This window comes from Microtus oregoni, unplaced genomic scaffold (assembly GCF_018167655.1).
Source record: "Microtus oregoni isolate MIOR12 unplaced genomic scaffold, Mior012 000013F_ref0000133, whole genome shotgun sequence".
Taxonomy (NCBI): Eukaryota; Metazoa; Chordata; class Mammalia; order Rodentia; family Cricetidae; genus Microtus; species Microtus oregoni.
The window spans coordinates 46,837,505-46,861,711 of record NW_024543072.1 but is presented as its reverse complement, the minus strand read 5'-3'; the positions used below and the strand labels follow the sequence as shown (position 1 = coordinate 46,861,711).

The window sequence follows — 24,207 nt, the reverse complement described above, 5'->3', positions numbered from 1 at the left end:
ACACTTCTTTTTCGTTCTGCTCATTCCTTCAGATAGCAGATGCCCTTTTGCTTCTATCTTAATGTCTTAATTTATTTTCATTCCTATGGACTTCAGTTATTATTGTTTTATAAAATATTTTCAGGCATAAAGGAGATAAGGTGGTTCTAGACTGCCTAACAGTTCTATATTTAGAAATCTGTCAACTTCTCTTATTGGGTAACCACAGATTATTATGAAGATAATATTTTAAAGAATTAGTTCTCAAGTAATACTATTAATTTTATTACTATAACTATTAATTTTATTACTAGTTCTGGACTAATAATGACAGCATTGTTTGGGATATAATTAGAAATACAAATTGAGGGCTGGTGAGATGGCTCAGGAGGTGCGTTTATCACCCAGACAGACAACCTGGCCAGCAGGACCCACATGGCAGAAGGGGAGAACTGACTTATCCAATTGTCCTCTGACACATATACACACTGTGGCACATGTGTGCCTACACACAAACACAGACATAGCAATAAATGAAATACTACTTTATAAAATATTTTATTTCAGTCTTTTCAAGTGGGAATAACCAAAGTAACTACAGATCATTGTAGAAGTGGAAATGAACAAATTATTTTGAATCTTGAATCATTTTCTTAAGTATTTTCTTTTGGTTTTAAGTGGAATTGGAGAAAAGTAGGGTACTTTCAAAGGCTTTCTTGTACTTAGAGTGGGGGTATTATCTTGCATGCTTTTATCAATGCAAGTATTAGTGTTTCTAATTGAATCTGCCTTTTAAATGGTGATTATTTTTAAATTTTGTGATTTAACAATTTGAAAATACTACCAGCACTTGTTTTGATTAGTGTACAGAACCCAGCCATTTTTATTTTGTTTATAACATAATATGTTAAGTCAGTTTCTCTTGCCATAGTTGGAATTTTAAATTTAAAATGTTTAAAATACTAGTTTCACCCTGTTGTCATAGAATCAGACATTAAAACATTGCACCTTTAAGTCTGATTACTGTGAAATCTGAAAAGGCAGCAGTTACCGAAACAGATTAGAAGAATGGAGGGAAGATTAAACAAAGGCAAGCTTCTTTTACTGCATCTCGTCTCTAAATAGCATTTAATCGTGTTCCTAGATGGAAAAATGAAAGCCGCCTTTGTAATGACAATGACCCCTTTGCATGGGGCTCATTCCAAGAACTCACAGAGGTTTCAGTTGAGTCACGAGTCTAGACTGCGTGATTATAATAGTGATGATATTAAACATTGAAAATCAGTACTTTCGTCAGACACTCTGGCTAAAGTACTGTAACACATGACCACCTTTAAGAAAATGGCTCTACGGAGTAGGTCCTCCTTCCTTCACATATGAAGGAATATGCTCAGAGTTGGAAGTAACTTCACTTGAATCACAAGTCACCGAGGTCAAAGAACCAGAACTCACACCAGAACCTGTCCTTAACCATAACATTATACTGCTTCTTTTGCCAGTGGGATACCCGTGGGGTAAGGGTGGCATAGGGTGAAGGCTTAGACTTAGTCAAGTGAAGATAGTACTTTCTTTTGGAGTTGGCAATTTTTTATTTCACACACACACACACACACACACACACACACACGCACACACACGCGCGCGCTTATTTGTTTATTCTGTGTGTATATGTATGTGGGTGCAAGTACCACACTATGTGGTACAACTTGCAGGGGTTGGTTCTCAGGGATTAAGTTCAGGTATTCAGGGTTGGCAGCGAGTGCCTGTCTATACCCACTGAGCCACCTCAGCCCAAAGGACCTTAGTTGCTAAGATGATGCTTGATGAGCAGGATGATGTTTCCTTTGGTCTGACTTAGAAGCCAGATCCCAGCAGAGGACCTCTCATGTGGCTCTAGCTGTAGGTCATGGACAATGTATGCATGTATACAAGTATGTACAATGTTTAAGGAAGAAGAACTAGAAGTAGGAAAAGTGTTCTCTATATATCCCTGACTGTCATCTAAGTATGAAAAAGAGTCTTTTTATCTGAATCACTTGGTTCTAGAAGTTTGTGTTTTATAACATGTCATAGTCTGTACAGGCTGTACATTCCTGATCCAGCAGCCCCAAATACTTGAATACTTAAAATGCTTGCAATCTATAACATTTTGAGTGGTGCCAACAAAATATTCAGAACCTAAAAATTTTAGATTGATGCATTTTGGATTTCAGATTTTGGGTTTAGAGATGTCTAACCTGTATTGAGTCCACTCTGAATTCCTGTGATAGGTCCCTTAGAGCCCTGGAAGTCTGTCAGTGTGTAAAGATGCTCCATTGTTTGCACATTTCAGTTTTACACATTATCACATTTTTTATAATACTTAAGGGTATATTATTTTGTTGCATCATTTTTCTGAGTCTTCAAGTATGCTAACATTAACTTAGTGTCTCATTCTGAGTATATTTTTTTTCTTGATTTGGTAGAAAAGACTTATTTCATTCTTTTCATTTCCTAGGTTTTAAACAAAACGAAGGAATTTGAAGACGCAGTGAGGAAAGTTTTAAGAGATGTTAATTTAGATAATGATGTAGTTGTGTCAGTCTTTGAAACAAACATCAGAGTCCTTGGGTAAGTGTGCAGCACTAAAGCTATAGTACTAATGTAGGGAAGCTCCGGCTGATTATTTCTGAAGGTGGTAAAGAAGTTTCTTATGCTTAAAAGATAAAATTGTGTGTGTGTGTGTGTGGGCGGGGGGGGGGGGGGGGGGGGGGCTGGAGAGATGGTTCAACAGTAAGAGCACTAGCTACGCTTGCACAAGACCCAGGTGCAAGTCGCAGTTCCCACATGGCCCATCACTACCAATGATAGTCCCAGAGGAATCTGATGCCTTCTGGCCTCCAAGGACTCTGCATGCACATGGTGAACAGACATTCATGCCGCTGAAACACCCCAAAACATAAAGTTTTACTAAATAAATAAATAAATATAAATACATAAATTGAAATCCAGGCATGGTGGTTCAGGCTTATGATCCTGGCGCTTTAAAAGCTGTGGCAGAGTAAGAAGTCTTAAGTCCAGCCTGACCACACAGTTAGTCCCTTACCAGCCTGAGTTAGAGTGAGGCCTCTCAACACTTTCCCTTGCAAAGAAGATAAAATCTGGACTGTTGTGTAACAGCCATGGGGATAACCTTGGATTATGCTGTAACACACACATCCAGTATTTGGAGAGACCCAGACCGCTGGTGAGGTTTCCAGGAGCCTCCACAGTTGGCCAGTCAGCATTAGCCAGGAGCCTCACAGAGAAGCCAGATGAGACTCAGTTAAGAATCTTGCTCCTCAGGCAGTCGGAAATGCCCTTGAGGGTTAAAGTGTGAGATTATAAAATTATTTCATCCCACCATTAGGTAAGCTTATGTTTGGTAGCTTTTGTAATTCTCTGTCCCATCTCCTTGTCAAAGTGAGCTTCTCTCCAACTAAATGTAAGAAGTCCTTGCTCCTTAGAGATTATTAATCCTTAATGATGATAAAGGTGTTTTTAATTTTTAAATTTTATAGTAAGAGTCAAAGATTTCATGGTGATAGAATTAAACTTTAAATTTATTTTAAAAACGTTTGGCTTGTTTGTTAAAATACATGTGCTTTCTAGTATGTTTTTGGTTAAAAAAATTTTAAGATACTTAAGAATGTTAAGTACTTTATATTAGTTTGTATATTTTTGCATTTATTTATTTGTTGTGTTGTGGAGAGGTGCATGTAGGTCAACTTGTAGGAAGGAGTCAGTTCTCAACTTGTACTAATGTAGTTCACACCCTGATCTGCAGCCTTGGTAGCAAGTGCTCTTACCCACTGAGCCATCTTTCCAGCCCCTAATGTTTCTGTTGTTGTTTTTAATATGTTGGTTATGTTATGATAATAGTTTGTCATAAAATGAGTAGCCAGCAAAAAAAATAATTAAATTATTCTGTAGCCATTCCTTATGTTTTGTTTGCATTTTGTGGGGACGAAGGCTCACACCCTCTTGGGTATAGCTTGTAAAGAAATGTGTGATTAATTTACAGGGAATGTTTTGTCTCTGATCCTAGGGGTCTTTTAGGTGGACATTCCCTGGCGATCATGCTGAAAGAAAAAGGTGAATACATGCAGTGGTACAATGATGAACTTCTCCAAATGGCAAAGCAGCTGGGCTACAGACTCTTACCAGCTTTCAATACTACCAGTGGCCTTCCTTATCCGCGAGTAAGTCACTGTGAACAAGTGTGACTCTCTTGACACTTCTGTGTCATTTACAGGATGAATTCCTGTTATCAGAGGCGTTCCTCTCCCGTGTGAAACTGGAAAAAGATGCATCAAAGCTGGCTGCAAAGCTATATTGATGTATTGGTAACTTTGAGCAACGTGAAGATTAGATTAGCATAAGCTTTCCTTGGCCTCAGTGTGTCTGTAGACCTGCTGCAGGAGGAGACAGACTGCAGTGTGGGCCAGAGTTGTGGCTGCTACTCTCCCAGAGGAGGGAGGTGTGGAGGAAGACAGTCGGGAGCAGGCACTGTGCAGCAAGCTTAAGAAAAGCTCCAGCAGGAGGGGTGTGTCTGGGCGTGACCCTTACAGCCTGTGGTGGGCAGACTAGGGGAAAGGGGCTGCAGTGTGGGCCACTTGCTCTGCACTCTCTTAATTTGGTTATTATACAGAGCTTATTATACATTTGGGAAAATAGAATTACTAAAACATTTTTTTATTAAATTGCTTTCAAAACTTCTGCATTCTCTCTGCTCCATTGAGTGTCCCTTAACACTGAGAAATCTTTATAGTTTGGCAGTAGACTGTCTGGTGTTCTCTGATAGTTACTTTTGTATTGCTGTGACAAACACATGACAGAAAACTAGAAGAGTTTAGTTAGGTTATGGTTTCAAAGGATTAGAGCCCATCATACCAGAGTCTTCAGGCATGGCAGCAGCAAGAGCTGACACGTCGGGTGGGCAGCAGAGAGCACACAGGGATGGTGGCAGGCTCAGTCCTGTGACTGGCCTCCTCCAACAAGACCACACCTCCTGATTCTTCCCAGATACAAGTATTCAGATGTGAGCCTATGGGGCTATTCTCATTCCAACCAGCCTGCTCCTGTACCTCAGTGAAACTGTTTTCCACTCAGAACAATACCTAGTGCTCTCTCAAACCCCCAGGGACTTGTTTATTGCATTCTTTTAGGCCTATGCTCTCTACTGCCTGACGTAGCTTCTCTGAGAGTATAGTCCAGCCAGGCTCCTTCTCTGGAGTTAGGAATCATGGTTGACGAGTGTCATTGAGCAGCATGAGCCAGGTATATGCTTCTCAACCCAGAGGTCATCATATCCATTGATTCCCACCATGTGAGTCATCACACCTGGCACATTTCTTTAATGAAAGACTAGAGTTAAACCCCTTTTTATTTAAATTTCTAGTTTGGATATTTTTCCTTTTTTTTTCTTCTGTATGTGCACACTGTATGTATGTTAGTGTGAGCACATGCTTATATACATACGAGTTGGTGCATGTGTGTGTGAAAGGCAGGTTGGGTGCAGAGACGAGGTAGAGGTTGGCTGTCTTTCTTCAGTCTTTGTTTTTTTGGAGACAGGATCTCACTGATCCTAGAGCTCATTAGTTTGCCTAGGCTAGTATGAGCCTATACAAATACAGGGTTATAGGAGCATGCTGCCACCCCCAATAAGGTCCTCATGCCTATGCTGCGGCACTGACTGCCCTTTCCCTGGCCCCAGGTTTAGTATTTTAAATAGCTCTCTTGTAAACAATCTTACATACTTCCTTTTTGTAGGTTTTTTATTTTTTTCCTTTTGTATGAATTCCTAGAGAAAAGAAGTATGAAATGCTTTTTAAGACTTTGAGTATTACCAAATACTCAAGTATTAGGAAGCGTGTGACATCAACGCTATACAGTCATTTTAAATTAAGAATTTCTTTGTTTACTAATTGCATTGTTAATTGGTCATTTTCCCTTAATTTACTAAACTTAGATGCAAAACTATTTAAAGCAATATGTAATATATTGAATTTACTTTTAGTTTTTGTTTTATTTTCATTTTTTTAACTAAACAGCTGTTACTTTTCTGTAGTTCCTCATCTAGGCATATCCTTGTGAAATTTTTTTCCATCTATGCTAGAATGTCAGAAGATCTGTGGATCTTGTTTAGGCAATTGTATTCTTGAGATTTCAGAGGTAGCTTCCTTGTCATATATAGAAGACTCCCTCGTCTTTTGGCTCTTAGTCTTTCCACCCCTTCTTCCATGGTGTTCCCTGAACTATAGGTGCAGGAGTTGTGTTGTAAATGTATTGATTGGGCCTGGGCACTCAATGGTCAGTTGTTTTCTGCATTTTGACCAGTTGTGCTTGCTGTATTGGCCTCCACTTGCTGCAGAAGAAGCTTTTGTTTTCTTGTTTTTGTTTTTTCGAGAAAGGGTTTCTCTGTAGCTTTGGAACCTGTCTTGGAATTTGCTTTGTAGAGCAGGCTGGTCTTGAAATTACAGAGATCCACCTGCCTCTGCCTCACGAGTGCTAGGATTAAAGGCTTGAGCCACTACTGCCTGATGAAGAAGCTTCTTTGATATGAGGGAGCTATGCTTGTCTGTGGGAACTGGGATAAGTATTGAGAATGCAGTTGGGAATTATACTGGTTTAGGACAGTGACAGTCATAGGTTCTCCTTTAGGGTTCATGATCTGATCAGCCATCTTTCTTAATTTGCAACTACGCCCAAACCAGTGATATTTTATCTCCTTGTTTCTCACATTTTTTTATCAGTTCCTCGATTTTTTTGCACTTATTTGTGATTTTTCCATTATATTCTCTATTTTCATACCCATCCTATTTATTCTGTCTGGATTTTAAGCTCCTTGAAGGCAAAGATCAATTTCTTTGTATCTTATTGTATTATCTACTATACAGTAGATAATAAATATTGATCAGGGGATAAATATTGAGGTGGGAGTCAATGTCCTCAGTGGTGTAGCCACTGCGGAGTTCCCCATGCTCCACTGGATAGCTCCATACTCATGTGGGCAGCCCTAGTTAAACTCAGTGAGTCTCAGAACAAAAATAAAAAGTCATGATGGAGATTGGTGAGGTGATCCAGTGCACATAAAGGCTCTGCCATTAAGCCTGACAATCTGAGTTTGATCCCCAGGGTCCACTTGGTGGAAGGAGAGATCTGACTCCCCCAAGTTGTCTTGTGATTGCCTCATGCATAATGTGGCCTGCGTGTGCCTCCACAGCCAATAAATAATGAATGTAATGAAGGAATAATAGTGGGAAGAGGACTTAGTGGGGGAAGGAGCACCAGGGTGGATTAACGAGTAATCAGGATGTATTGTATACATGTATGAAATTGTCAAAGAATAAATTAATTCATAAAAACTTATAAAACAAAATTTTAATGTCTTTTAAATATATACCATAACAATCAAATTTTTCTTTATGAACTGTTTAACACTATACTAAATTCGTAAATTCTCAAGTGTAATTTCTTCTAGACTGATCTACCCTTTTGATGGTTATATTATTATAATGATGTTGCATTATTACATCTTCGGGAAGAAAATAAATGAGAACTTATTTACCCTATAAATTCTGTATGCTCAGAACGTATTTTCCTAGATGTTTGACAGTGACTGGTTGGAAACTCATCTCTTTTTGTAGTTGCTCATGGTAACATTCTCATTGTATTTAGATTAATTTAAAGTTTGGCATCAGAAAGCCAGAAGCCCGGACGGGAACTGAGACAGACACCTGTACAGCCTGTGCGGGGACCTTGATTCTTGAGTTTGCTGCATTGAGTCGGTTCACAGGAGCAACAATATTTGAGGTTTGCTTCTCGTGGCTTTTCATCTGGGGTTCAGGAGGAGCTAACCTTCTGTTTGTTCCGGTTGGCTAAGGATTAGGACTCGCCGTTGTAGGATTACTGTTTATTTAATGTACTTTTAATCATATTGTTGTATTTTTGAAACCTTCACAAATCATTTAAACCCATAGTGAAACTTTTGTACACAAGCCTTGATCAAGACTCTCATGTGTAAATTTGTTTACTCCAAAGGAAGAGTTATTCATTATTCAAGACTTATATTGGCCCACATATTTTATTAGGGTCTGTCTCTGTCTTACATTAAAATATCTAATGTAACTATTTATTTTAATGTAATTATCATCAAAATGCAAGAGTTACTTAAATGCCTACTTTCTTAGACACTTGACTTAGATGATTTTTTTTTAAGTCATAAGATGGTCACATGGACAGAGCAGAAGTAGGGAACACAAAGCACCATTACAGATACTGGATAAGGATGTGAACTAAGTCAGCAAGATCTTGTGCCCTGTACTTGTCTGGGTATAAGTGGATGCTTATACATTCATGTGCCTTGAGGACAGGTGTGATTATCAGGTGTGATTGGTTAATGTTTTAAACTTAAAATTTAAAATATACCTATCATCTAGTAGTTTCCCTTCATTGAACAGTACAGGTACTTATACATATGTTTTAATATAATATTAATTAAATATTAAGTGTTTTAATATGTGTTTTAATATTAAATTTTAATATTCTGAAATATTGGTGCATTAATAGGCGAAAATGAGTCCCAGTAGATAAATCTCAGTCCGTGGGTGAATGAATGAAGTTGGAAGTAGAGTCCATGTCTTTACTCTTTCCATTGGCCTGTTTTGTTTTTCTGAATATATATGTTGCAAAAGAAAAATATGTTTTTAAAAACCTCCTAAAAGCCTTTGACAGAAGTTGGCTGCCGCAGGGCTAAGCTGTGGACTGTCTTCTTCAAGTCAGTGTGAAAGCCCAGCTGTGCTCAGTGACTTCTGTCTCTCTGCAGAGAAGTCGTGGTCAGTGGCAGGACGACTCAGTGCCTGGACTATTTTCTGTCTGCCCTTGTCAGAAAAACTTTGCTGACCCTAATATATGGAGACCAATATAAAAAACAAAACCAAAAAAAAATCAGAGTTTTTGTATTAGTGTCCTATAATTCAATTTTAAGCTTTAGTTAAATATCTAATTTTACTGCATGTTTTTTAAGCTATAAAATGAAATGGGGAAATATAACCAGTATCAGACTTTCCAGATCTGAAAATTCACCCTTTAATGATAGTCGTGGTCTACTTTGTTGAAATATAATTACCATGCATCATTTGCTATCAAGAATATAAATGATTTTTACTCCATTGCCAAATCTACAAAGTAGCAAATTAGGCTTAATGACTTTTTTTGCTTGCAGTACTAAATTAGTTCATGTCCTAAAATTAATTTAGAATTTTACCAGTAGATATTATTTGCTATTCCATGTATAGCATCTTTCTATTCAAAGTTAAGAATTTTGTAAGAAATAATTTAATACTTAGTGGGTAAAAGCAAATGAAAAAAGGGGTTATAAGGTTATAATTTTATATATACATAAATATACAAATAAGTTCTCAGTTAGCCTAGTTGATTTGCTAATTTTCCACTAATAAAATTATGCCTCACTTAAAAAATGTCTGAAATGACTTTCAAAGATAGCATATTAGCTGTGAATTCTCTTCAAATTTGCTAAATAAGACCACCTTATGAGAGTTCCACTTTGCACTTAGGTGGTAATAATCGCTTTAACAGGAGTATTTAATTGTATCAGTTTAATATAATGATCCGTGTATGAATGTGAACCATGCTACAAGAGTAAATGGCCATGGATATTCTCCAAGTGAAATCTCCTAATATGAAGTGGCTGAAAAAGAGTCAAGGCAAAATTTCAAGGAAATTTATAAGTGATTATCTTAAGAATTTTGCTTAGTTCTTAAAAGATTCTGTGGTCTTTGATTTATAGTTTTCCCACCTCTTTGACAGAGACAAAGTTCTTCAAATATGCTTTTGTTTTTTAATTGTAGGAATATGCAAGGAAAGCTCTTGATTTTCTGTGGGAAAAAAGACAACGAAGTAGCAATTTAGTAGGCGTGACTATCAATATTCACACTGGAGACTGGGTTCGCAAAGGTATGCAAGTGGGCTTTAAAATCAGACCTTCACATTCTTGGGATGGTCGTATATACAGCATTTTCCTTTGTGAAGATGATCGGGGCAGCATTGTTTTATACTTTAGTCATATAGCGTTTGCAGGTGTGGGGAGAGACAAGACATTGGTTTCTTTGAGGATTAAGGGGTCAGAACACTTTGTCTCACATCACAGTTTAGTGATGTCACAGTCCCCCGTCTCTCCCTCTGTGACTGTGTGTGTATGTGTTCTGCCTCTGGAAAGTGGAGCATAGACTCTGGAGTCCTGTTCTTGGAATTTAAGCAAATTATGTCACTTGTGTTTGCCTCTGTATCGTGTCTGTAAGATGGGGCATTAGTACCACTTCAGAGTTACTGTGAAGGTTCCATGAGTTGGTGTGGCATCCTGAGGACAGTCCTGGCTATGTGCAGGCTATATACTATAAAATGTTGGGGGAGAGGGCCACTTGTTTCTCCCAGCCACCCAGCACCGAAATAATCACACAGAAATCATATTATTTAAATCACTGCTTGGCCCATGAGCTCTAGCTTCTTATTGGCTAACTTCTACATCTTAATTTAACTCATTTCTATTAATCTGTGCATCACCACGAAGTCATGGACTACCAGCACAGTTTTAGCATCAAAGTTTCAGTCTGCCTCCGGTTGCGGATCTTTGGCGTCTCCCTGACTTTACCTTCTTCCTCCCAGCATTCTGTTTAGTTTTCTTTGCCTAGCTCTGTTCCCCTACAGCTCTGCTATAGACCCAAAGCAGTTTCTTTATTAACCAATGAAAGCAACACATAGACAGTAGGACCTCCTACACCAGAATGTCACTGATGGTATTAGTCCTCCTGACTAACAACTTTACTTCTAGAATCTAGCCTGAGAGAATTTGTTTCTAAAGATATTCATCATGTATTCATTGATAATATATCCTGATGCCCAGGCAACAGGAAGAGAGACCCTGGGTCTGGCAAGGGTTTTTTGAAACATTAAGGCCCACCCCCAGTGACCACTTACTCCAAGAAGACCACACCTACTCAAACAAGGCCACAGCTTCCTAATCTTTCTCAAATAGTGTCACACCCTAATTAAGCATTCAAATATATGAACCTCTGGGGTTCTTCAAACCGCCACTCAGCATAATTCAATTCTTTGTGACTGAGTGCATGCATGTGCACAGACACATTTTCTTCAGCTGTTCATTGTTGGACACTATAGCTTGGCTACAGTGCTGCAGTAAATATGTAGCTATCTCTATTCTGTGCCAACTGAGTCCTTCAGATATACACCCAGGAGAGGTATAGCAGGATCATATGGTAAGTCCGATTTCTAAGGTTTTCTCTCTCTCCCCCCCCCCCTTCTCTTTGCTTGAGGACAATTTAATTAGAGTTTAAAAGAAAAACCCAAGAGCAGACAAGTTGTAAATCTTAGCAGCTGCCTGGAGGAGGAAGATTTTTGAAACAAAAGAGAAAAAGCTGTGCTGTTTGAGTTAAGCCACATGGTGGGAGGGGAGCTTTAGAGAAAGAATGAAGCCCAAAGTGTTAGGGAAAACACTTAAAAAGAACAAAAGGAATGCAGGAAAACAGGCACACTTACACAGCTCCATGGCTGTGGTGTGCACAGAAGGCAGAAATTCTGGGAAGGGCACATCATCTCATTAAAGGGGTAATTATTCCTCCCATCTCTTTCACATGGCTTAAGGCAAATCAGCCTTCATAAGGGGCGGTGCCTTCACTGGGTGATTGATCAACCAGCTATATTAACTCTTAAGGGCGGAGACTGCACAAGCAGCTCAGGACTGGAAACCCAAAAGGAGCATTCCCAGATGCACCCTTGTTTTTCTGGACAGGAAGTGTCAGAAGATAGCTCTGTCTTGTAGACTATACACAAGGGCAGGAGTGGAGCTCCAGTCCAGACACTCATCCCTTCTGTGAACAGTTTTCATGGTGAAAGTGGGCTTTAGTCCCTGATTTCAGCTGTCTACTGAATGATTTTAGGGTTGCCTTTTCAGAGAGGGGAATGTTATGGAGGTATTGGGGGCCTATTAAGGGAAAGGTATTTTCTTCTGGTCAGAAGAATGGAATCAAAAATTTTAAAATCCATACTGAGTTTCATAGTGGCTGGGCTAATTTACATTTCCACTCAATTATCAACAATGTAGAGATCTTACTGATTTTCTATTTGCTTAACCTGTCAAGAATTAAAGTAGATAATTTCTAGCATTGATTTTTTTATCATTCTATTTTTGCTTTATATATATTTTATTTAGTATGGTGGATGCATTCATTTTAGATTGCTGTCTCTTCTTAGCTGAACACTGTGTGGTGATCCTCTCCATCAAGTCCTATGGAGACCTTACCTTGCCGTTTGCCAGATACACCTTTCCCCATCCTCCTGTTTTCACTTCTTGTGCTGTGAATGTGTCATTTGTAGAATTTGCACATATCTAGATGGATTGTTTTGCTTTTCATATTTTAATCTGTTAGTCTTTTTAATACATGTAGGCTCATTTATTTCAGTATGTTGCATCTTTTTTGTTTTTTTTATCCTTTTGTTTTTGATTGATATATACGTCTCTAAATACAAGCTGATGTGTTCTCTTATCCCTTTGTTTCCCCCTCCCCAACCCTTTTCTGCTATATCAATACTATATCAATATTTCATTCTGACTGACCCCCTCAGGCTTTTTGTTCTCTCTTTCTACCTCTCCCCTCTTTTGTTTCCTCCCTCACTATTTAAATAATAGCAAACTTCATTGAGGTATTTGTAACAAGGTTTCTCTCCTGCTCACCAGTTCCTGAAAAGCCACTCAGAGGCTTAATATTAATTATAAATGTTTGGCTGATGCCTCAGGCTTATTACTAACTAGCTCTTACATCATAAACTCAACCCTTTTCTATTACTCTATTGCCACATAGCCATGGTACTACCAGGGATGCTCTGGCACATTGCTCCTTGGGCTGCTGCTGGCATCTCTCAGACTCTATCCTTTTTCTGTATCTCTGCTTGGATTTCCCACCTGGATCCATCTTGTCTTGCCAGGCCAAAGCAACTTTATTAATCAGCCAACGAGAGCAACACATATTCACAGCATATAGAAAGATATCCCACAGCATTATTTTAGTTATGTGTACTTTGCATATAACTTAAAATATATAGATTGAGCCGGGCAGTGGTGGCACAAGCCTTTAATCCCAGTACTTGGGAGGCAGAGGCAGATCTCTCTGAGTTTGAGGCCAGCCTGGTCTACAAGTGCTAGTTTTAGGACAGGCTCCAAAGCTGCAAAGAAACCCTGTCTCGAAAAATAAAAAATGTGATATTGTTTTTATTTCTGTGTCCTAATATGTGATCTGTTCTTTCTTTCTGGAAGACTATAAATATCAAAGACAAAAAAAACTTACAAAAATATTGTTACAATTTTAGGTACAAGTTTCTTTTTTCCTTTCAGCAGTTTTGGGCTTTTTAAATAAAAAATGTTTGCTTTTAATTGCTAAAACTTGATTTCTTTTTTTTTAATAGAGACTTTAATTTCTCGATTTGTGTTGGTTAAATCACTGTTAACTTGTCCTCCATATAACTTAGACATGCTGATATAAATTTTCTAAATAAGAAAAAATTGTAATCAATTTTATATAGCAACTTTGAAAAACAAGTTATTTGCAACAAGGGAGCTGTTATTCGTATAGCAGGCAGGGTTAGAGTTCTGCGGGTGTCCAGTTTTATGTTAAAGCTTCATGGTGGCACATCATTTTCAGTCTGCTTTACTAGTGTCCTCGTTTGTACCTATGCATTTTCAGACATATTTAATAAAGGACTATATTTATATGTATTTCTTGTAGACAGTGGAGTTGGAGCAGGGATTGATTCATATTATGAGTATCTGTTGAAAGCCTATGTCTTGCTTGGAGATGACAGTTTTCTGGAAAGATTTAATACAGTAAGTTGATTTATTTTTCTATTAATTTTGTAGCTAATTCCATTTGAGTCCAAGATTGATGAAAACTTAACAACCTCAGTGACCTTACAAGTTTGTCTTTAATGTGTTGTTGAGCTCCTTAGCCGTCTCTGGTGCTGGACTGGGCAATGTGTGAATGATGCACTCCGAGAAAGTTCCCTTTTCATCCTCTATCAGGAAATGTGTAGCTGGCACTGTGTGATTCCAGTACGTTTGGGTTTGACTTAATCTTATTCTGAACATAGTGGACAGTTACTGGAATGAGGTATAGCTAAGTCTCACTTCTGGGTTCCAGTTCTGTTTGAAATGTTGGAAGTTTGGCTCAGTCTTGATCACCCCAGACCAGAACCACAAGAACCAGAGAGAGAAGCTTTGGGGAAGAAGAGGGTTGGCCTCATCCTAGCGGCTTATATACGTGAAGCAGCAGTTTTCTTTTAAATCATTTCAGCATCTTAGTAGATATTTGTATAAATTGTGATCTGTGTGTGTGTGTATGTGTGTGCGTGTGCACATGCCCTAGGTTTGAAACCTTGGGTGTGTTAGACAAACATTCTTCCACTGAACTATAGTCATACTTCTGCATCAGACTGAGAAAATCTATAGCAAAATAATCGTTTCTTTCCCTCTAAATATTTACATAATCGATTGACATATAGGGATTTTATCTCTATATCTATTCAGGATGAATTCCTTTACTGTGCCGTATAGTATTGTTTCCATCTACTTTCCTGAGCATTTTGTTGTGATCTTTCAGCACTATGATGCCATAATGAGGTATATTAGCCAGCCGCCTCTCCTACTTGATGTGCACATTCATAAGCCAATGCTGAATGCTCGGACCTGGATGGATTCTCTGCTTGCCTTTTTTCCAGGTTTGCAGGTAAAGAGACCATTTTCTTAATATTAGGATGAAATTATCTTAATTCAATACATTTGTGATCTCTAAAATCGAATGATAAAGTTATTATTTCAAGGTTATACTAATCTTATAATGTGATGATTATAGATAAAATTAGCTCATGCTTTATACTAAGTGATTTTGTTGTTGACTTCTAGGTCTTAAAGGGTGATATTAGACCTGCTATTGAAACTCATGAAATGTTATACCAGGTGATTAAAAAACACAATTTTTTACCAGAGGTAAGCAAATAATATTTGAAATTCTCCTTCACACACTACACACACACACCACACCACACCTATATGTCTACATATATCTATATCTATCTATATATATTTATCTATATCTATATATAATTTCTAAATTTAAAGATAGAAAATATCCTTAAGATGTGGTTACTCCTTTAAATTTATATATTTTATATACTTATATATAATATATAAAGATATATTTATATTATATATATTTATATTTTATATATATTTTATATATATAACCTGTTTTAACTCATGCCGATGTACCATTAACTATCACCTCTTGTTTGGTTTCTGTTAAACATTTGTGCATTGATGGGGAACAAACCTAGGCCCTTGTGCACACTAGGAAAGTGCTCTACCACTGACGTGTATTCCCAGCCCTAAAACTGTCTCATTCTTACTTTGAAAAAAATTTTTTTAATGTTATCATGTGCAAATGTGTGTGTGCACAGCTGGTGACTGTGGGGCAGTGTATGTATACCACAGTGCCCATGTGGCAATCAGAGGACATGTTTGTGTAGTCACTTTTCTTCTTTGACTTTTATGTGTTTCCAGGGATTGAACTCATGTCAGGCTTGCACAGCAAGCCTCCTGACACGCTGAGCCATCTTGCTGGCCCCATTCTAGCTTATGATGCATACTAGCTGGTAGATCTTACTACCGTTTATATTCTGAAGCTTGTTTGATGAAAGTTATGTACACTAGGTATAATTTTGGTTATCATAACGCATCCTAAAAATGTTGAGAATAAGCCGGACGGTGGTGGCGCACGCCTTTAATTCCAGCACAGAGGCAGGCGGATCTCTGTGAGTTCAAGGCCAGCCTGGTCTATAAGAGCTAGTTCCAGGACAGGCTTCAAAGCCACAGAGAAATTGTGTCTCGAAAATCTTAAGGGAAAAAAAATATCGAGAATGTCTTCATGCTGACTGGAAATTGCTCTTCTTCTTAACAACCTTGCATCCATGATAGTTGTCTTTGCTACACTGATGTAAAGAGATACTGAAATCATCCTTTTTGGCTTTCCAGAAATGTACCTTTACACATTTTGTGACGTGTTGCCTTGTTCTTTCTGTTCTCTGTGAAATATATAAACTTTCCACTAACATAGGTGTTTCCTAAGGCATTAGCTCTGGAAGGTATAGTTTTATTAACCTTCAAATGCAAGGCTTTGTATTACAAAAAGCTCATATTTTTGATGAATCACATGAGGATTCAACTAAATACACTGATCACTTACATTCTTTTCTTATTACTTAAAAAGAAAAAAAAAACTGTTGAGACTGAAGAAATGACTCAGTGCTTAAGGCACTTGCTGCTTTTTCAGAGGACCCAGGTTTCCTTCTCACCACCACATGGCCATTCATAACCATCTTTAACTCCAGTGCAGACATACACATAGGCAAAACACCCATACACAGAAAATAAAAAGCTTAAAAACACTTGTTGATGGAGGTTTCTGTCCCACCCGGTCCCACAGCCGTTCAGTCCCAAAGAAACACACAGAGGTCTACATTAATTATAAACTGGTTGGCCTATTAGCTCAGGCTTCTTATTCACTCTTACATCTTAAATTAGCCCATAATTCTTGTCTGTGTTAGCCAAATGGCTCGGTACCTTTTATCGATGAGGCATTCTCATCTTGCTCCTCTGTGTCTGGGTGACAACTGCAGACTGATCCTTTCTTCTTCCCAGAATTCTGTTCTGGTTGTCCCGCCTATATTTCCTGCCTGGCTACTATCCAGTCAGCATTTTATTAAACTAGTACAACTGACAAAACTTTACAGGTACAAGACCATTGTCCCACAGCAAACACTGTTGACTGTTATTGATTAAATTTCATATAGACTAATTTTAATTTTAAGTAATTCTTTGATTTATTTTACTGAGGATTTGACATTATTATAAAATGAAACAGGCTACAATAAAATATACATACTTGAAACTGCCTAGAGTAGAAAATACATAGCTGAAAATACAATAGGAAATACACAGAAGAGAATAAGTGTTAAGCATCCCTCAAAAATGGTGTGTTAGATAAAACATAATTATTTGATTTAACATTTCACTCTGTGTAGGTATATGAAAACAGTATGCTGTACATCATAATAAACACAGTTTTGTCAATTAAAGAAATCAAAGGAAATTAGAACACCAGAAAAGTACTAATTCAGAGAGAAAAGGAAAGAAGCAAATGGAAAACTCAGTTATTAGACAATGTAGGTTGTATTTATTGGCATTTCTAAGTGCCATTACTGGGTTTTTCTGAGTTCCTTGTTGGTCCAGTTGGTAATTTAAAGGTAAGGTAGGGTTGGTAAAGTGCTTGCAATGCAAGGATGGAAACCTGAGTTTAATTCCCAGAACCCATGTAGTGCACACCTGTGATTCCAGACAGGTGAGTGAATTTCTGGGACTCACTGGCCAGCCAGACCCTCTGTCTCAAGAGACAACACACATGGTTGACCTCCATACTTACATATGTGAACACACACATACATGAACATGATCACACAATAAAAATAACTCAAAGGCTTGGTTCTAAAATGTATTTTAGCAACAATAGTATGTTATGGATGAAAGTTTACCATGACTTGTATATTAATTATTTTTACCTCTTGTACATATTGCTTTGTAGTCTAGAACTGCTTGTTTAATTTTCAGTCACATTTTTATGCTTATATGTTATTTTGTACAGGCATTTACTACAGATTTCAGGGTCCATTGGGCTCAGCATCCTTTAAGGCCAGAGTTTGCAGAAAGTACCTACTTCTTATATAAAGTAAGATAACTTATTGTTCTTGGCTTTCCCCTACTTTCTTGCTCTTTTACAATAACAATTAGTTAGTATTTAGTGTTATAATGGTTGGATTTATTATTATTTCTATTCATTTGGCTATCTAATTGTTGAAAGATGTAAGATTTCTTGTAAATGTGATACCTTTTCAAGAGTCCTTCTGAAGATCGGGATAGAGGCTACAGCTCCAAACCCCAGACTCGGGGAATTAAGATCCCAACTGGGTTATAAGTAAGCCCCTCCTGAACACTGAACATCTCTGCTGTAAAAAGAGGGTGATGAACAAAAATGAAAACTGAAAAAATGAAAATAAAAAACCACTTGCAAAGATTTCTTTCAAAGGGAAATTTTATTTATGGATGTGTGTCCTAAGGCAACCTCCCCACTTCAATTGGGAGCTCTTTTGAGCATTTAGAAATGTAACTTAAAGGCTGAAGCTTATGGCTTCAATTGTCTAAGGAATTCTGTAAACCAAACCCATCGTGTCTTTCCCAATCTGTGTCCTTTGTAACATGCATTCTAGTGCCTGACATGAGGCCTGGCATCTAGGGGGTCTCGGTAATTACTGGATGAATAAATGGATATATGACAGCATATATGCTATGTCTGTATTCTCCTTTTCAATAGGCTACAGGAGACCCGTACTACCTTGAAGTAGGAAAAACACTTATTGAGAATTTGAATAAATATGCTCGAGTGCCTTGTGGATTTGCTGCCATGAAGGATGTTCGCACTGGGAGTCATGAGGACAGGTAAACAAGCACTTACTCCCTTTCCTCAACAACGGGTACAGCACAGAATACAGCTGCTTGTGAGGGCTCAGAGACAGTGGAGAGTCCTTGAGACTGCCAACCTTAGCTCATTGTGCTTGGTTTTCAAAAACTCTTGGATCCACTCGTTTTAAATTGCAGTGGGGTGTGTGTGTGTGTGTGTCACAGTGCTTGGGATGTAGTAGGAACTCTGATGTTATTAAGTAGATACATAAAGATTATTTATCAGAACCTGTTATTAGGGACATAGAAACATTGTCTCTTATGCTGTAATGTTTTTTAAAATAGTATGTAAAAGAACTTATCAGAATAATAAAAGAGCTGGATTATGGTTTGTGTTAAGTCAAGAATTCTTCAACAACATAGTCACGGTCAGTGTGCGTTCTGATCTGTCCCTAGTGGTAGCCCAGTGGTAGCTTCTGAGTACTAGAATATTCCACTGGATACTAGATAGATGTGCCATGAAGTACTCACATGACAAAGGGCACACATATTGATCAGTGTGGTTGTCACATTCCTGCTATTTAGTTAGACTTCATATCTCTGATGACCACAAGCTTGTTTTTGCACTTGGCTAGGAAAGGTCTATTTTGTAACTATTCGTAAGGGCCGTTATGAGCCATCATTATACTAGTTTTAAAGATTAGACAAAGTCATGCCCTTTGAGCTACTGCATTAGTGAAGACAAGCATGTATAAACAGACTTTCAGATGTGCTGCAGACCATGCAGGCTTCTGTGATCTTGACTAAAATGTTGCTGGAGAATCCTGAGTCCTGATAGATGAGCAGGAGTTAGAAGGGAAAAATGGATGTAGGCAAAGGCACCATAGACATGAGGGACACAGTACTCATAGTCTCACAAGGCTGGCCCTTAGTCCTTCTCTCAGGGTGTTCAGAAATAGTTCCTAGGCTTGGGACTCCCTTCCCTGATTGTGGCTGATGAGGAATGGCTAGGTTTGGGGGTGAGCATACGAATAGCAGAAAAGGAAAGCAAAGACAGACTAACACTTCCCTGCTCTCCAGGTGCTCTTCTGAGCCCTTTTATGTTTAACTCTTGTGATCTAGCAACTCTTGGGAGTATAATTCCACCACTATCCTCATTTTAAAGATGAAGAAACCAAGGGGAAGAACTTAGAGAGGCAAAGGCCTCTGATGAGGCTAGTACTATGTTACAGCAGCGTGAACCATAGTTAATGTGCCCACTCTATGCCCAGCACTGCACGTAAGTGTCAGGGTTGATAGATGAGACCCACTCCTGGTCCTCCGAGGCTTTGCAGTCAGGAGCAGGCAGTGGTGTAAGGAATCACTGGCTAGAGCTGTGGTGCAGTGGGGACATGCTGCGGAATAGAGGTCCAGGTGGTCCGTTCTGTGACAGCTTTCGTCTTTCAGAATTTACCAACCTCCTCTCCCTCGCTACCAGGTTGTCATGGCATTGTTGCTGGGCTTCTCACCACTGCCTTTGCTGCTTTCTGGTTGTTCTCCAGTGGGTAGACTACCTCTTGAATTCTGTTTTTGGGGTGTAGCTTGATGGGTGTGTTAAGTACTGAATTTCTTCCTTAGCTTCAAACGGAATTTCTCTCTCTCTCTCTCTCTCTCTCTCTCTCTCACACACACACACACACACACACAGCACTAATTATGCTCAGGGTGGACCCAGCACAATAGCACTGGAGTCACCTGGAGTCAGGCTGGGTGTTGCTGACTGGGGCGAGTGGCTGATATGTGTATACTTTCTATCCCACTGAAGACCATGGTTTCATTGTTTCACAGGGGAGCATTTTACCTCTCAAACTGTAGTCTTCATTGTACTATATTATTAACTGCCCTTAAGGATTTTTCGTTTGTTTTTAGCTATCTTTTGTTCAACTCACATTGAATTTGTGACTGATCCCATTAATCTCAGATACTTAACTCTAGCCTGCTAATAAAAAATATTCTCTGCATTCATCTTGAGAAGCTAATTTTTAAAGCATAAATTTAGAACTTTATATTACAAAATTATAGGGTTAAATATCATCTCAGGAGTCTTTTGGCTGAACCACCAATTTTTAGTATCCTGTAGCTTATATATAATATAATACATAAAAATATAATTTCTTTCCATTCAAATTATGAGGAAGAATTTGGGGTTGGGATTGTGGTCAGTGCCCTCTACATGGCACTCGAGAGCTCTTAGTGACAGGCTGTTCTAGGCTGCATATTCTGATCTACTGACATCATCCTATAGGTCATATTCTGATCTGCTTAGATGGGACTCATTAATAAACTTCATCTGAATTACCCCTGAGCTGTTGATTCTCTGTAGTAGAAAGCCTGTTAAAAGCCTGGTGTGAAGTTTTGATGAGATTAATGTACCTGTGAGGTAGGCAGCTCCTCTGGTAGTTTATGCCATTGCAATATACTTGAGTCCAGGTTATTCTGAGAGTTGAGGATCGAGGCGCTGTAATTCTTTGACCGTTTGAATTGTATGGTCTCTATGATTGATATTTGGATTTTAAAATACTTATTTGTGACTTTTCAATTCAGAATGGATTCGTTTTTCTTGGCCGAGATGTTTAAGTATCTCTATCTGTTATTTGCTGATAAGGAAGACATTATCTTTGACATAGAGGATTACATCTTTACAACAGAAGCTCATCTGTTACCCCTTTGGCTCTCAACCACAAATCGCAGCATCTCTAAGAAGAACACAGTGAGTTTTAAATTAAATGCCTTACTCATCCTTTCACTTCTATATATTCACTTTATTTTTCTAAGAAGCAGCCCATAATTCGTTCAGTTAATATTCGTTCAGCGCGGTAGGAGGCAAGTGCTTGTAATATTATCTCGTTTTCTTTTAGTTTCTTTTTACTCATATTATTAAATATAATATATTATGTATGAATAATACTCATAATATTAAATAGCACTGTTATTATTAGTTACATAATTTTTTTATGTTTCAGACCTCAGAATACACAGAACTGGATGATAGTAATTTTGATTGGACTTGTCCAAACACTCAGATTCTTTTTCCTAATGATCCATTGTATGCTCAGAGCATCCGTGAACCCTTGAAAAATGTGGTGGATAAGAGCTGTCCAAGAGGCATCATCAGAGTGTAAGATGTGTTATTTTATACTTGCTAATACTAAGTTAATTCACAGTAAATAACCGAGCGCTTCAGGAGCTGTAACAGTAGTCAGAAAGACTTTCACTAGATCAGATACTGAGGTATGTAGTTTCTATTGAATAGAAATTATGTGAACTTTTATCTATTTTTTTTAATAACAGATAGTATGTAACATTTTAAAATTTCTCTAGCTCAGTTTTAGACACAAAAGATTCAACTATTTCATTATGTCTTGTATGTACAAGAAAATGCTTTCCTCCGTACATCTGTAGTTTCTGCATAGTACAAAGGCAGCTTTGGTTTGGTTTGGTTTGTCTTTATTGTTTTTAGACTTGCTTCTTGATTGTTAACCAAACTTTTGGGAGGCACATAAATGAACTTATTTTCTCCTATATAGATAGTTATTAGAAAGGCCATTGATAACAAGGGGGCTAAAAAAAAATGAAGTGGGCATTTTTATCCACTGATGAAAATATTGTTTTGCTTTTAAATATTGTGAAGGCTGGAGAGGTAGTTCAGTGGTTAATAGCATTGGCTGCCCTTCTAGAAGACCTGTACCCAGAGGGCAGTTCACAGTTATCTATAACTCTAGCCCCAGGGGATCGGATGCCCTCTTCTGGCTTCCAAGGGTACTGCATGCACATGGTGAACAGACATACACGCAGACAAAACAATAGACATACAATTTTAAAAAATTAAAACTGAAAAAATATGAGAAAAATATGTTTTTAGAGAAAGACAGCATACATGATCTATTTTATTGGAATACGTGCACACCCACAAAAGTGACGGTTTGTTAGTAATCAGATTACACATAGGAAAATAAATTACCCAAACTTCACTAGTTCTGAAATTAGCAATTCTGCAAATATCGACTAAGATTATTCTTACTTGGTTTTTACATTTCACTGCTTGTAACGCACAGTTGTAAACCTTGCTTCTGATTCCTTTCTGCAGAGAGGAGAGTTTCAGAAGTGGAGCTAAACCTCCTCTGAGAGCCAGAGATTTTATGGCCACTAACCCTGAGCATTTAGAAATCCTGAAGAAGATGGGGGTGAGTTTGATTCACCTCAAAGATGGGCGAGTCCAGCTGGTCCAACATGCAATCCAAGTAAGACATTGCTGTGTGGGCTAGGTGCTGTCTTTGCTCTTTAGCTTCGTAGGGTGATGGCATTTGGCTCTTGTCAACTTTAGAGTTGACATACACGAAGCTCTCTGGGAACATTCCTAACTCTGCATAACCATTTGGGTAGTTTGTTTAATACAGTCAAAAATAGGATTTAAACTTAAATTTTTGTCTCAGTTTATTGTCTTTCCACTATTTTATTTTGAGTCAATGATTAATTTTAATATTTATATAATAACATCCCACACTAGTTTCCAAAAAGTAATGAACCTAGGTAGTTCGTTCATCATAGAAATCAAGCTCTGAATATATTTGTACCTGTAAAAGGTAACATATCTTTTAGATAATTTTTATTGTTTTTTACTTTAAAGTTTTTATAACATAAAACCTTTCATTTATTTACCTTATTAGCACATTGATTTTGAAGAGCGTACTAGCCCGAATAATTACAAGCTGTAAGCACACTCAGACAACCTTCGCTCAGCTTTCCCACAGCCTCACTTGTCCCTCAAATTTTATCCATTTTCTTGCTCTCTCCGTCTTCCCTCTAAAAGTACCCAGTGTCCCAAACTGTGAGCGTGGGTCCAGTGCCTTCATTTAGGCCGACAGTGAAGTAGTGGCCACCTCGTGGCCTCTTAATCTTTAATCAGTTTAGCTTTTCTCTTAACTCTTGATTTTCCTCCTCTTAAAACATTCCCGTCTTTTTGGCTCTCAGGGTGTTGTAGCAACACAATTCCTGTTCAGTTCTCACTGTGCGCCTTATAGAATATGTGGTAGCTCGACTTCCCGGGCAGTCCCTCCCAGTGTAGGGCGGTCTTCGACTCTAGACGATTTTCTTTTCTCTCTAGTCTTTTCTTCAGCAGTCTTCTGTTCCTGCCGCTAGCTTTGAACAGATGCCTCTTGGACACGTGCATATAGCAGTCATCCTGAGCTTCAGTCCTGAACGCAGATTCCGCACATCTGCTGTGTATTGTACACCGCAGCCCCCATCTGCCCTGATTTGAGTCGTGTTTTCTTTCTCTGTCACTCTCCTATCCTTACCTCAGCTCTCTTCTCTGTTTTCCATTCAGTAAACGCTCATCATTCTCTGAGCTCTTCCCAGGGCTAGAAATTTCAGAGTGAGCTTGAACTCTCAGTGTCTCTCTGCCCTCCGACTCCCTACATCAAAGCCTATTTTTTTTCCTTGCAACTTTTTCCTGTGATGGACATCTTCAACTCCTCCATGGTTGAGACCTAGTTCTCAGTTATATACAAGCAGAACCAATTACTCCCTTGGGCCTTTTCACCTTAGACTTTTTATACATAGTTAACTTTTGC

At 38.3% G+C, this 24,207-nt stretch overlaps 1 protein-coding gene across 6 annotated transcripts in view; it reads left to right on the top strand.

Moving 5' to 3' along the window:
• The window catches only part of Edem3 (ER degradation enhancing alpha-mannosidase like protein 3), a 59,376-nt gene that overhangs the window by 18,966 nt on the left and 16,203 nt on the right, over positions 1 to 24,207 (top strand). For 3 of the 6 annotated variants that reach the window (XM_041662461.1, XM_041662460.1, XM_041662459.1), the window contains exons 5-16: positions 2,477 to 2,589; positions 4,046 to 4,199; positions 7,678 to 7,812; positions 9,870 to 9,975; positions 13,818 to 13,915; positions 14,688 to 14,813; positions 14,990 to 15,073; positions 17,784 to 17,867; positions 18,510 to 18,634; positions 21,179 to 21,344; positions 21,598 to 21,752; positions 22,722 to 22,818. In XM_041662461.1, the coding sequence (XP_041518395.1) occupies positions 2,477 to 2,589; positions 4,046 to 4,199; positions 7,678 to 7,812; positions 9,870 to 9,975; positions 13,818 to 13,915; positions 14,688 to 14,813; positions 14,990 to 15,073; positions 17,784 to 17,867; positions 18,510 to 18,634; positions 21,179 to 21,344; positions 21,598 to 21,752; positions 22,722 to 22,818 (1,443 nt within the window). Of the gene's footprint in view, positions 1 to 2,476; positions 2,590 to 4,045; positions 4,200 to 7,677; positions 7,813 to 9,869; positions 9,976 to 13,817; positions 13,916 to 14,687; positions 14,814 to 14,989; positions 15,074 to 17,783; positions 17,868 to 18,509; positions 18,635 to 21,178; positions 21,345 to 21,597; positions 21,753 to 22,721; positions 22,876 to 24,207 lie in introns of all 6 variants that reach the window. The other 3 variants (XM_041662458.1, XM_041662457.1, XM_041662456.1) reach the window with 1 other exon arrangement.